The sequence below is a fragment of the Nanorana parkeri genome, unplaced genomic scaffold, assembly GCF_000935625.1.
Source record: "Nanorana parkeri isolate BGI_ZX_2015 unplaced genomic scaffold, ASM93562v1 scaffold1330, whole genome shotgun sequence".
In the NCBI taxonomy this organism is placed as follows: Eukaryota; Metazoa; Chordata; class Amphibia; order Anura; family Dicroglossidae; genus Nanorana; species Nanorana parkeri.
In genome coordinates this window covers 389,846-403,463 of record NW_017307598.1, presented here as the reverse complement: position 1 = coordinate 403,463, position 13,618 = coordinate 389,846, and the positions used below count along the sequence as shown (strand labels likewise).

The window sequence follows — 13,618 nt, the reverse complement described above, 5'->3', positions numbered from 1 at the left end:
GTGCCTGTACTACATCTCCCATCCACCCTTGCAGACAACATGTCACATATGTGACATCTGTTTCCATCCTGATCACACGTGATGGAGCATCAGTCTCTGGAGCCCGGCCTAAGACGCAGGGGTGTGGAAATCCTATCGCCCGACGCCCGGGACATGCATTGCCGGGCGGGGGTTTTATTTTGTACATTTAGCCCGGGGTTGAGTACATTGTATGCAGTTAGGGGGTCACCATATGCCCCATTTTCTGCAATCGGACTGGAATTAATACGCTGGGGGATAACCTACAATGGAATCAACCTGTTAACTGCGGTCAAAACTGACCACAGACATCATCCCATTCCTCCATAGACATAGTCGGTATTAAAGGCACAGGCCACCTTTTAAAAAAATGACCATGTGCTCCCCCCATTGATGAAATGTGCATTTGTTCAATTTTGGTATTCAGGCCTGCAGAGCATTGCAACCGCAATTAGTGCGTCACGGGTGCAGTGCTCAGGCTCTTGCAAACCCTTCTGTATGGAGGCACAGACATGGCTAGAGGACATGCCCCTGAACTACATTGGTGAGGGATCACAGGTACACTTTCTACTGGTGCGGTGGAAGATGGACTTGTAGGAGTTTGTAAACCAGGGCTGGCCAGATCCCAGGAGCCGGGTCGCCAATGCTCCTTTAGCAATTACAATTGGCGCCTAACTTTTGTGGTTTTCTCCAGTTGTCAATGGAGCATGCTCCCGGATTGGGGCAGGCTGTCTCCCGGATTGGGGCAGGCTGTCTCCCGGATTGGGGCAGGCTGTCTCCCGGATTGGGGCAGGCTGTCTCCCGGATTGGGGCAGGCTGTCTCCCGGATTGGGGCAGGCTGTCTCCCGGATTCCATATTGATTTGTCCGCCCCTGTTGTAAACAATCTCTGGCCTAGATGACACGTGTGGGCAGAGCTACGCACAGCCGCATTAACTTTAGAAGAAAACCGGATCCTTGCCCATTAGAAGCACCTTAATGATTTAGGTAGGGAGGGGGTTGAGTTTTGGGGATGGGAAATGTGACCATGTTTCACCTTTTACCCTAAATATAACATGAAACGTGGTCCAAAGGGAAGACTGCGCCTTTTAAGGTTTTGCCGTTTACAGCCACCGGGGTTTTTACCGAGCTCGGGGTGCAGTAAGTAGGAATGGGGTGGAAATGAACCCGATGGGCCCTTGTGATCATATTTTTAATTCTCTTTGTCTGAATTTAGGGATATTATAGGCGCACCCCGGCGTACATGCCGATCCGACGGAGAGAACGCCGCGGCTGCTTCGCTGTCCCCATGGTTCACTCCACCTTCCTTATTGACCTGCGGAGGGAGGCCAGCCGACACCTGGACTTCTACCCACCCCACCAGGACTACACATGGGCGTATGATGACATCATAGTGTTTGCCTACTCCTGCCGGCAAGCTGGTGAGTCACATGACCGGGGAAGTGGTGACCAATGAACCTGTGAAATATGAAGAATGGTGGAAGGGGGAAGGGTTGGCAGCTTGAGGGCAACTCCACCATAATCTATTCTTCTAGTTTGAAATGGTCTAGAATGCGGGCCTTTTAAGCCAGTTGGAGGCCAATTTTATTTAGTTTTGCTCCGATTGGGAAGATTCCTTTCACTTCCTGTCCCAGAGACTCAACAGGAAGTGGGAGAAAACCTCTCCAAAGAGGGTGAATTCACTCTTAGACAATTCCACATTGGAACCAAAACAAGGTGCACTTTTCCTTCCCCTGACCTAATAATGTTGACATCCCACTCCACATGTTCTTGTTCTCTCTGTTGGCCACGCCTGTGCATTAGATTTCCCATAGAGGATTTTTGCTTTCTATTGCGTAGGCGCGGTCAAGAGAGAGGTCTTGCGGTGTAGGAAGTATCCCAATCCCCAGGGGCTTTGAGGAGGGTGGGGATCTGTGAGGTCAGGGGTGGGGGTAAAAAAGATTAGTGTACTGATCCATTAACATAACTGCAGCATTGGCACCCTGGGGTAGACGTATTGCAGGGCAGTAGGTCTTGTTTGATATCAGTCCCTCCGGGGATCTCGCTTGGACCAGTTTCTGATGACTTGCTGCCTATAAGATGCTTTCTGTGTCTCCTCCAGATGTTCAGATGTTCATCTGCAATAAAGAGGTTTATGGGAACCTCCCAGTCCCTCTGCGATCGCACAGCACTCTGATCGATGAAGCCGACAACTTCCTGCACACCAAACTGGAGGTCATGGGTGAGTTCCCAGCCGGGTACTATGAGGAAGGTCTGAGCAGGAACACATTCAGGTCTTCCGTTGACCGGATATGATAGAACTGGTGGTCGTGGTGTTGAATACTGTAAATAGAAGTCTTCTAATGAACGTTAGAATGTGAAGGGGCGCTATAGTATTCCTGTGTACAAGCTTCTCAAGTAATTCAAGCACTCAATGGTGCTGCTACCAACACCTGTCCTCCATTGCCCTCCTGGGCACTTTAATATGCCTGTACCTAATTCCCCTTCTGCCTCCAACGCCACATTGGCCTTCCATCCCTTTTGATAGACCAGGCATGAGGGAAGGGACAGGGACAAGTTCCATCTTCCTAGAACTGTCTGCATAGTAGGGAGCCCCTTGTTTGGAGGCTGCTAGGGTGCTTTGGCAGACATCAATGGACACACATGGGCGGTGCCGGGTGCCTGTATTACCATTCTGATGGCACTTTGCTGGGTTAACCATTAGGTACAATAGGCCTGTAGGCTCTTCCATGCTTCTGTTCTGGATTCCATTTAATTTGCAGTGCGAAGCATGGAGGGTCTACCTAAAGTAACCATGTTATCGGCCCCCCTCCTGTGCCCGGGATGAAAGGCTCACAGCAGAACACCGAAGTGGTTTCACTTTAAAAAAAACAAGCCACGGATCATTCCAGAAACTGCCATTAATACTGGCAGCTGTCGGATCGAGTCTCAGAACTATCAGGACAAACCCGGGGGGTCAGCCGGAAGATCTTCTGGCAACTGGAGAAGCCGGTCCTATTACAGACATCTGAGGAGTCCACTTTGTTAGCATTGTGAGGATGCAACTAAGAGGGGGGAAGGACGGGCCTGGCTGCTATGAGAAGCTTTTCCTTCCCACGGCTTTTATAAATCATCCCGAGTGTATTCTTAAAGGACACATCTGGTTTTAAAGGAAACATTCAATTTTTTTTATTTACATTTCTTGATTATTACTTATCCCATTCTCTGCCTTTTGCTTTTGCGGAGCTGCACAATAGTTGTGCTGCACTGCCCCTTCTCTCATTGTATTTGATAGCCCGAAAGCAATGCACTCTTATGTGCGGCTGATATGTCAACGGTTGAACTCCAGGCAGATATAATGGCAAAACTTATTGTATTTATGTATTCCCTTACACATAATCAAATGTATTTTTTAGGGCTGTTACTGATTTAAAAATGTCGTGTTCGATTAATCGAAAAAAAGTTTAATCGATTTATTTTCGATTTTAATTACAACGCACATACAGATCCAACTACATTGGCCTACACACATACAGCACAGCAATAAAGTAATCAAATGAACTAGGATCACACTCATCCAGCACGTTATTAATCTCACGTGCCCCACTCAATATGGCCGCCGCTTGAGTGGGGCAACTCAGAATAATAACGTGCTGGATTAGTGTGATCCTACTTCATTTTATTACTTTATTGCTGTGCTGTATGTGTATAGGCCAATGCCTTGGCTGGCGCTCGTGCGGAACAAGTTTCTTGGGCAAACTCACCGGCCCAAGTGGCTCTGTCAGCTAACGAAGGGAAGGGGGGAGGAGTCCGGTGACGTCACGGACATCGTCGTCACCGGACTGCTCCCCCCCCTTCCCTTCGCTAGCCCACGGAGCCACTTGGGGAAGGGGGGAGGAGTCTGGTGACGTCGATGTCCCCAAGTGGCTCCGTGGGCTAACGAAGGGAAGGGGAGGAGTCTGGTGACGTCGCTATCCCCAAGTGGCTCCGTGGGCTAACGAAGGGAAGGGGGGAGGAGTCCGGTGACGTCGTTGTCCGTGACGTCACCGGATCTTCGACGGGACTCCCGGAAGGCGGCGGAGAGGAGTATTTTCATTAGCGATCAAAAGAATTTTAATCGATCAAAAAGTTTAATGATCGAGAAAAGAATCGTTCATTTCTGCAGCCCTAGTATTTTTGCATGCAACTAGAACCTGAACCTGTCTTGATGTAAGCCTTCGGCAACCCCTGCACAGGCGCACTCAGACTGGGAGGTGCAGGGGCAGCAACTAGATGTTTCTGCATGCTGATGGGAGGAGAGTGAGCAGAGCTGATGACCCGTTACTGCTCATTGTTTGTCCAATCAGCAGTCTTTACTATATTCCTTTACCCCAATATTCACCCTCCTTGCCTAATTGCATTCTGTAGGTCATGTGACTCTTGTCCAGGTCATTACTGATGTCATAATAAGACCATTGTATGTCCTTCTGGTCCTTCTACTAACGGTCTTCTCTTCTGTCTGCAGTGAAGGGTCCGCCTGTTGAGCCATCGACTTTCCTTTCCCTTCCCCCAAAAGTACAGGATAAGATGACATTGGATGAGGTAAGTACTGGCTGCGGATTCATTGGCTGCTTGTGTTGTCCGTGTTTGTGCAAGGCAAAGAAGGAGATTGGCTCAGCTCTGCAGCTACTACCACACATGCATTGTACCTGTAGGTGATCTTATTCTTGCAGTAAACCTTTCCAAAGAGAAATTTCCGGAAAACCTCCACTGACCCGCTCTTCAAAACGCTGGTTGCTTGGTTTAGAATGCTGACTATCAGCCAGCATTTCCCAACCAGAGACTGTTTGGGTTTCCTTGAACAATAATCTGTGATGGATTGACTTCCTGTCTGCATAGAGGCCCAAATTTACCAAGCATAGCCAGTGGCCCAAGACCAGTGGACCCTCTGCTATTTTCTCTTAACTGAAACAAATTATAGTTTTAGCTGATTAAATTTTTCCCAGTGACCACCGATGTATTAGCCACTGATGTAAGGGGAATGTTCTTCCTCCTAGTAGCCACCTATGTAAGGGGAATGTTCTTCCTCCTAGTAGCCACCTATGTAAGGGGACGTTCTTCCTCCTAGTAGCCACCTATGTAAGGGGACGTTCTTCCTCCTAGTAGCCACCTATGTAAGGGGACGTTCTTCCTCCCAGTAGCCACCAATGCAAGGGGACACTCTTCCTCCTAGTAACCACCAATGCGAGGAGACATTCTTCCAAAGCCTAGCCTATTGGCTAATGTGCATATTTCTTGCCCTCCCAATCTCTAATGGGAGGGTTTATACCCCTAAATAAACTAGACATGTTTCTAAGACCGGAGTTCTTGTTTGTTAGATCCTGACCTTTCCTTCTCTCTTCTCAGATCTTCCTCATTAATTTGAAGCATCGGAAGGATCGGCACGATCGCATGAAGAGGGCGCTGTACGAGCTACAGATTGACTACAAGCTTTCAGATGCCGTGGATGGCAAGTGAGTTCTCAGACTTGAGATGAATGTTGTAGAGAATATTGAGTGACTTCAGCTGAAGGAAAATGAAGTGAGGAGGGTTCAGGGATCAGCTATTGGCTGTGGCGCATCTGGTGGGGATTGGCCAGTGATGGTCCCTGCTTGGTATAGAAGTCATTTCAGCTTTCTTTTGGTCTGGTCCTGACGCCCAGTCAGCCTGCTATATGGGGGGGGGAGGGGGGGTGAGCACAGACCTCCTTCCCAGACCAATACTTGCTCCATCTAATGGTTATGGGACCTTCATTTCTGAAAAAAATATCTTTACCCTTTGCTGAGGACCAGGGATGTCCCAATCCTGATACGGGGGATTTTCATGAGTACTTGCACTCGTGAAAATGCCCCCGATACTAAAGGCCGATACTGGCCCTCTAAATGTTTAAACAAGAGCGGCTGCCTGAGGTCCCGCTCTTGCTAGGGACCTCATGGCAGCTGTCTTTGACCGTGCCGGTCTGGCCCCACATCTCCTCCTCCTCCTCCTTCCTAGCGCCTGTAGAGACTGGCACAGCATTGGACAGCCCCGCACCCGCCCTGGAGCCTGGCACCTACCTATACAGCCCCGGCGAGACCCAAACACAGCCCTCTATAGCCGGTTGCCATTCTCCATTGCTGTATAATCAATATTCCTCTACTGTACCTGAGGAACAGTACTTGTAATTGGTCTTGAAAAAATGGTATCGGGACATCGCTACTGAGGACGTATCCTACATGTCATGACAGTCAAAGCGTTTTGGTTATAAAATGAATGTGCCGGCTCTGCTTTATAGTCTGTAAAGGATTCGGGTTGCTGTAAAAGACACCGGACCACTTCAACACATCCAAAATGGTGGTCATGGGACCCTCTTTTCCAAATAAAATATCCTTTTGCCGAGGACGTATCCTACACGTCACGGCAGTCAAAGGATTAAAACATGAAATGAATGTGCCGGCTCGGCTGTACAGTCTATAAAGGATTTACATTGCCATTACGCCACCTTTATTCTACACATCAAAAAATGTGGTCACACCTCCTTGGCTCTGAGCTCTTTTGGGTTCTCAGCTGTCAGTTCCTGGAGAGTTCTCCGATCACCTCGACCTTGGTGCATAGATTTTAAAGGCCCCTCGTCTACATCACGCCTTTGTGCAGCACATATACAGTAGAGATGGGAGAGTTTGGTAGGCCGTTGCAGGTATGTGCACCTCTAGGGGCCTGTACGTCATACCTCCTGCAGCAGTTTCCTCTTTTCCACTAGAGACGGTGATTTTCCAGAAACTTGCGGTTCGTAAAATAAGTCGCCAGTGGTCGCTGCTATAAATCTTATCACGAGAGGTTCACTTTATAGAAGGAAGTGTAGACTAAATAAATGCAGCATGTTCATTTAAGATGTCTGATCATTGGGTCATGATGGGATCAGAGCCCCTGCGTCCTAGTCTTTGGTCCATCCCAGTGGGTTTGCTGGGTATGGTGATGTCCCCCCCAGTCTCTGGATTGCCGATTTTAGATAAGGCTGTTGGAAGATCTGTTTCTAGACACAGGAGGCTCAGTTGGGTTGGTTGTCTTTTCACCCTTCCTCCAATTGGCTGATTTGCTTAAATGCATACGCCGCCTCTCGTACCATAGTTAGGGCCTATGGTCTCATTCCCCCCACCCCCACCCTTAGACCATCCTCCATGTACCTGAATTGTGAGGGTCTTCTCCCTGCAGAGATGTGGTCTTGTTTCAATCTAGCATGGCTTTGCTTGCATGGTTGTAGACTTCTCATTTACAGACCCTGTGCATGGATGACCCAAGTCCAATCTGCTTCCGCAGCACAGGGACTCGCAGATTGCACCGGACTAGTGCGGTGATGTCTCCGCACTTGTAGTACAAAATTTCCTCCCGTAGTTCCATAACCGAAGGTCTGTACTTCTGTACAGACATGAGGGTGTGGGTACAATGCAGGAGGCGGAGCACCACCTGCGATGCCCAATTGTGGTCGCAGTGCTCTGCAAGCTCCAATGCAAAAAATCTAATAAATGCACTTTTTTTTATATTATTGTATTAACCCCTTGCCCAGTGGTGTATTTATGTATTTGGCTGCCCTAGGCAAGCCAAGCTTCGGCCGCCCTCGGCACCTTACTAGCACCCCTCTGCTCTCGCTCTCTCTCTCGCTGTAATTTCCCTTGCTGAGAGCTAGAGAAGAAGCTGGTGAGGCAGATCTGTGCTTCTTTGGGTGACATTAGGGGTCATGGGGGACTCCTGGTGTCTCCATAAAGAGGACCTGCACAAACGACGATTTACGCCACACATGTTACAAAACGCCGTGAACGTCGCAATGAGAGCAATAATTTTAGGCCCGTCAATCACTGATAACACTAAACTGATGAGCGGTAAAGGCTTTCAAAGCGTCGCCTATGGCCAATTTTAGGCATGGTAGTTTTTTGCAATTTTGTGGGCGCGCGCAATTTTTAAGGCTTAACGTATTTGGTGTCTTTTTTTACCCGACGTGACCCCGTCTTTTATATTTTACCAAAAAACTGGGTAATTAATAAATGTTTTATAACATAAAGTAGGGAAAACAGGTTTTTTTTTTCTTCAAAATTTTCGGTCCTTTTTTCATTATATAGTAAAAAATACCCCCCCTTCCCCAGTGGTGATTTAAATACCACCAAAAGAAAGCTCTGTGTCCCAAAAATTCAGTACAGCGTTGCATGACGGAATAAATGTCAAAGAATCATTTACAATATTGCTATTGTGATGGAGTGTGTTTAGAAATAGGAATAAATGTCAGTCACGAATACCGCCGCGCTGAATATGACCTTGGCAGGAAGGGGGTTTAACACAGCGGTCATCAAGTGGTTAATGAAGGTAAATTTTTGCAAAAAGGGCGACTATGCCTTTTTATAAGCAGTTTGCCGGGACCAGAAGTGACCTTCCCAAGGCTGCTGGAATGTGGCAAAGGTGGCGGCACACTAGACTACCTTGGCTGAAAGCTCCCTGAACGATACAGGGCAGCCATGGTGAGCAAATTGTGCGGGGGTTCAGGGTAGACAGGTCCTCGAAATCGAGCAAATAGAACATTTTATCTATGAATGGTATCAGTTGTGTTAGATTCTGCACGGTAGCTTTAGGAAGCCGAGTCTCTGGTTCATATATGTGACGTGTGTACAGACCATTGTACTCTGCGTCCTCACAGCTGGAGCGGCTCTTCTCTGGGATTCAGGAAAGGGACAGAAAAGCTTAACTGTACCTGCCCGTTCTTGGAGCCGCGTCTTGACCTTTTATTTTTGGAATAATATTTTGGATATTTCAGGCTGATCCTCGATTTATGTCTCCTATTGAGCTCAGTAAAACGTTTGGCTTCCTTTTTGTGTCGAAGATCATGTCTGGAATGACTGATGACCTCGCCTGTCTTCATTATAGTGGAAGCACGGGCGAAACATTTTTTTTTTTTCATTCTAGTCCATTGAAGGGCACAGGAAGTCTTTCACCTTCGGGTTATATTGCCACCTATAGGAGGACTGGACACTGGTAAACCTTCTGTAGGCCAGCCCAGGATAACCCGGCCTACTACCAGCATGCCTCAATTTATTGCTAGTGTCCTACTTTGATGGAAGTCTTCTTCGGCAAAGCTTTTTTTTGTACTTCGCTGGTAGAGCTGGCCTCCCTGATATGCAGCTTTCCAGATCGGCTGTCCTCAGCCTGGCTTTTGGAGTGTTGCCTCCGGACCCCGCTGGACTAGACATTGGACATTTTCTGGCTGAAACCTTCGGGCACTGGGTGCTTTCTAGACACTACTGTGATAAAAAAGGAAGTGAGGTGAAATTTCTCCAATGGAGACGCACAACAATAAGGACCTGGCAGACATTTTCCCGGGCTCTCCTGTGGTAGTGCTGAGTCTTCCGCTTTCTTCTTTCTGCGAGAAGAGCATTGATCCCCCAGGCACTGAATGTCTTCTACGTCTCCTCGTAGTGCAGAATGAGTCAGCCCACCTACACAACTATTATCAGAAGTTTGCTGCAACATGGAGAGTATGGAATGGAGTTTCTAGGCTTCAATCCTTTCTTTGACCCATTAAAGCCAGAGAGCTCATTCGGATGTTATGGGAATCGCCCAGCTGGACCCCCATCCTCTCCTCTTCTCTCCAACCTTACACTCCCCCTTCCTGCTTTTCTGGTCCCTACCTTCTCCTAAAGAAAACCTTCAGCCTTTGGGTGCTGTCCAGATTCCATTGTGATAAAAAAAAATAAAAAATTCCACCACTGAGTTTTGTGTAGGGCAGGAAGTGGTTAAATCTCACCAGTGGAGACGCACAATAAAGACCTTGCGGACATTTTCCCAGGCTCTCCTGTGGTAGTGCAGGGTCTTTCGCTTTCTCCTTCCTGCGGGAAGAGCATTGATCCCCCGGGCACTGAATGTCTACGGCTCCTCGTAGTGCAGGAGTCAGCCCACCTACACAACCGTTATCAGAAGTTTGCTGCAACATGGAGAGTATGGAATGGATTTTCTAATTCTTCTCGGCTTCAATCCTTCCTTTGACCCATTAGAGCCAGAGAGCTCATTCGGATGTTATGGGACTCGCCCAGCTGGACCCCCCCCCTCCTCTTCTCTCCAACCTTACACCCCCACTTCCTGTTTTTCTGGTCCCTACCTTCTCCCTAAGAAGACCTTGTGCCTTTGGGTGCTGTCCAGATTCCATTATGATGAAAAAAATTCCCACCACTGAGTTTTGTGTAGGGCAGGAAGTGGTTAAATCTCACCAGTGGTGACGCACAACAACAAAGACCTGGCAGAGATTTTTCCAGGCTCTCCTGTGCTAGCGCAGAAAGGTCTTTAACACTTCTCTCTACAGGAAAAGCATTGATTCCCCAGACACTGGAGGTCTTCTACAGCCCCACATAGCGCAGATCGAGTCATTGAATGAAACAACAATGGAGGAACTTGCCGCCCACCTACACAACGGTTATCAGAATGTTGTTGCAACATGGAGAGTATGGAATACATTTTCTACTTCTTGGCTTCAATCCTTCCTTTGTCTTGACTCAGAGCCAGAAATCTCACTCTGATACTTTGGGATTCACCTGGCTGGACACCCTCCTCTCCTTTCCTCCTCATTTCCCTCTTCTCTCCAACCTTACACCCCCTCTCCTTTTTTTTTCTGGCCCCTACTTGCTCCCATAGAAGGCTTTCGCCCCTTTTGGGTGCTTTCCAGACTCCCTATATGGTAGTTTCCCATCACCGAGGTTTCTGTAGGGCAGGAAGTGAGCCAAGAAATGTCTTTTCTTCTTTCTCCCGGAAGAGCATTGATCTCCAGGCACTTGAGGTCTTGTATGACCCCACATATCCAAGAATAAATGATTTGAGATGCACAACAATGGAGGATCTTTTCTCAATTCCAATCCTTTCTCCGACGTGACCCATTAGAACCAGAAGGCTTCGTCTGGCATAAGGCTCGCCTGGCTGCACCCCCTCTCCTTTTTCTTTCCTTCTCGCTCCCCCGTACTGTCCTCTCTGGTCCCTTCCTAAGCGTGGTAGTGGTAGCAGTGCCTTCCTCTTCACCTACAGGATTGTGAATGCCTATTCCCTAACTCTTACCAGCCATCCTCCCAGTGCACCTTACCTTCTCTTGTTATTTGTAATGTCTTCACCTCAGATATTTCGATATACTCTTCGATGGGAGGAGCCCACCTCTCGCCTATGCGCTCTTCCGTGTAAAATCTATTCTTTAAAAACCTGGCAGAGGTTCTCACTCTACTCTGGCCAAAACTTTTGGATATGTCCGCACAGTCAAGTTACCATCTCGTTGGGTTTGGCATGATCAGCCCTTGTTGGGGGTTTACATATCCTTTTAAAGTTTCTTTTTAAAATTGCAACCTTTATTGGTTTCCTCTTCAGTAGAATTTTGCATTGGGCCAAAGCATGTTCCATATATCATGTCTGACACGATAGCAGTGCTCTGACTTTAGGTTTTTTCCAGACCCGTAGTACTGTCCTTGGTGCGTGTGCTGCCACGTAAGTACACGTGTGTGTGGGTTCCATTGAGATGTATAGATTTTATATTTGCTTGCATGAAGCCTGTGCTACCTGCGGACAAAGAACAGAGCTGTGAATTGAGCCAGGTGCTGGCAGTGCAGACTGTAGTCCCATTCAACCAGCAGGCCACGCAATGAAGGAGAAGTTCAGCTGAGGGCCCGCTTACCCTTCTAGGCCTGAAGCCAAGTGGAAATAGTAATTGAAGTAGGACGGGGTCAGGGGATTTTTCCGCAGTGAGGTCTCGGAGGTGGAAGCAGCAAGGAGCCTTCCTTTCTTGGCCTGAAACGTTATCTTTGAATGAGGTAATAACCAGAATTCCTTCCGGAGAACAAACTTCTATTCATTTGGTGGTTCTTGTACAGCTTTGACAGGACACACACTTCACGTATGTGTGTGTTACACCATTCAGATGACGTGGCATGATTGTGCAATGACTCTGAAAATAGTTCTCGGGAAGTCTCTATTAAGGTTTTTTTACTTTTGTGAGATTTTGGCTTTCACAGGAAACTTGAAATATGTAGAGACCATTTTCTGTGCTGTAAGCATTCCATGTTTTTGCTGCGAGCTTCTCTGTCTTATTCACACGTCAACTCAATTTGGCCTGCAGTCAAAAACTTGTATGAGAAGCTTCAGGTGGCAGCAGGAATTTTAAACGGGTATAAATTGAATTAAAAATGAATCAAGACCCAATCATTATGGTCTCATTAACTTAAACTGACCCTAATACTTTAATCATCCCTAAAACCTATGATCGACCCTTACCTCCCTGCTGCCAGACTCGTCCACTGCCAGACTCGTCCACCTTACCCAACCACTCAGTGTCCACCACCCCTCTCTGCCCATCCCAACCCTGGCTTCCATCCCCTGCCAATCCCTCCTGTCAGGGATACCGGCACAGGGGACCCCCCACACCTGCGCAGGTACCAACACAGGCAGACCAAACACGTGACCACACAGGACAAGGCAGAATATATGATATACAGTTTTAATATGCCAACCAGAATAATACAAACAGAAACAAGTCTTAGCAACCAACTACATCTAAACAACACCACATGCAAGAAGAAACAGGCAAGCACACCCAGGGAGCAAAGCAAAACACCAGGGGAACTAAGGGACGACAGGTAACCCGTCCCCTGCACTCCTCCCAACACCTCCTCCTCTCCCGTCAACTCCTTCCATGCTCCCCTCCAGGTCTTCTCAAGAATCTCTCCCCATCCCCTGGAACGCTCTACCCCAATCCGTCCACCTATCTCCTACTCTGACCAACTTTAGGTGATCCCTGAAAATGAATCTCTTCAGGGAAGCCTATCCAGACTGTACCCAACAACTCAACTTTTACTTTCTCCCTCATCCCGCTCCAGCACAGTTCACTTGTGTATCGCTTGCCCTTCCTATAGACCGTTTTGACCATCCTAACCCTCTTGTATTGTAACTGTACTGTTTTCCTCTATAATATAAAGCAATGCACAAACTATTGATGCTATAAAATCCTCAATATTATCATCATTATTAATAATACTCTAATGAAGTGCCTGCAGACCCGACTCCTTGGATCCAATGACTGGCCCTGAATTCTACACGACATTGATGACGTGTCGTCTAGTGATGGGATTGGGTGACTATAGTTCTGAGTCTCCTCTCCTAGGAAGGACAGAGGCCGGAAGGTTCCTGCTTTCCCTCTTTTGTATTATTATTATTATTATTATTATTATACAGGATTTATATAGTGCCAACAATTTGCTCAGCGCTTTACAAAATAGTGTAGACAGTACAGTTACAATACAATTTACAGTACAACACAGTTTCAGAACAATAGGGTTGGGAGGGCCCTGCTTGTGAGAGCTTACACTCTAGTCTTCCTGTTCTTGTGGCTTCTCCTCAGCGTTCCCCCCCAGCACAAGTTGTTCTGGACTCCGTCCAGGAATCTCTGTCCTCACCACAGACTTTCTGCAGCCGCGCTCATGTTTGTTTCCTTCCATCTTCCCAGCGACGGGCTGCAGCTGGGTAATCTTGCTCCACTTAAGTCCAGCTGTCGAGCTCTTCCAAGTGTGGCGTCTTCCAGATCTCCATCTGCTCCTCATCCTCGGGGGGGGGGGGGGGGG

At 47.8% G+C, this 13,618-nt stretch overlaps 1 protein-coding gene across 1 annotated transcript in view; it reads left to right on the top strand.

Annotated features, from left to right (window-relative positions):
* The window catches only part of COLGALT1 (collagen beta(1-O)galactosyltransferase 1), a 35,016-nt gene that overhangs the window by 12,768 nt on the left and 8,630 nt on the right, over nt 1-13,618 (top strand). The window contains exons 5-8 of the mRNA XM_018569405.1: nt 1,234-1,438; nt 2,119-2,238; nt 4,501-4,577; nt 5,382-5,488. Of these exons, the coding sequence (XP_018424907.1) occupies nt 1,234-1,438; nt 2,119-2,238; nt 4,501-4,577; nt 5,382-5,488 (509 nt within the window). The remainder of the gene's footprint in view (nt 1-1,233; nt 1,439-2,118; nt 2,239-4,500; nt 4,578-5,381; nt 5,489-13,618) is intronic.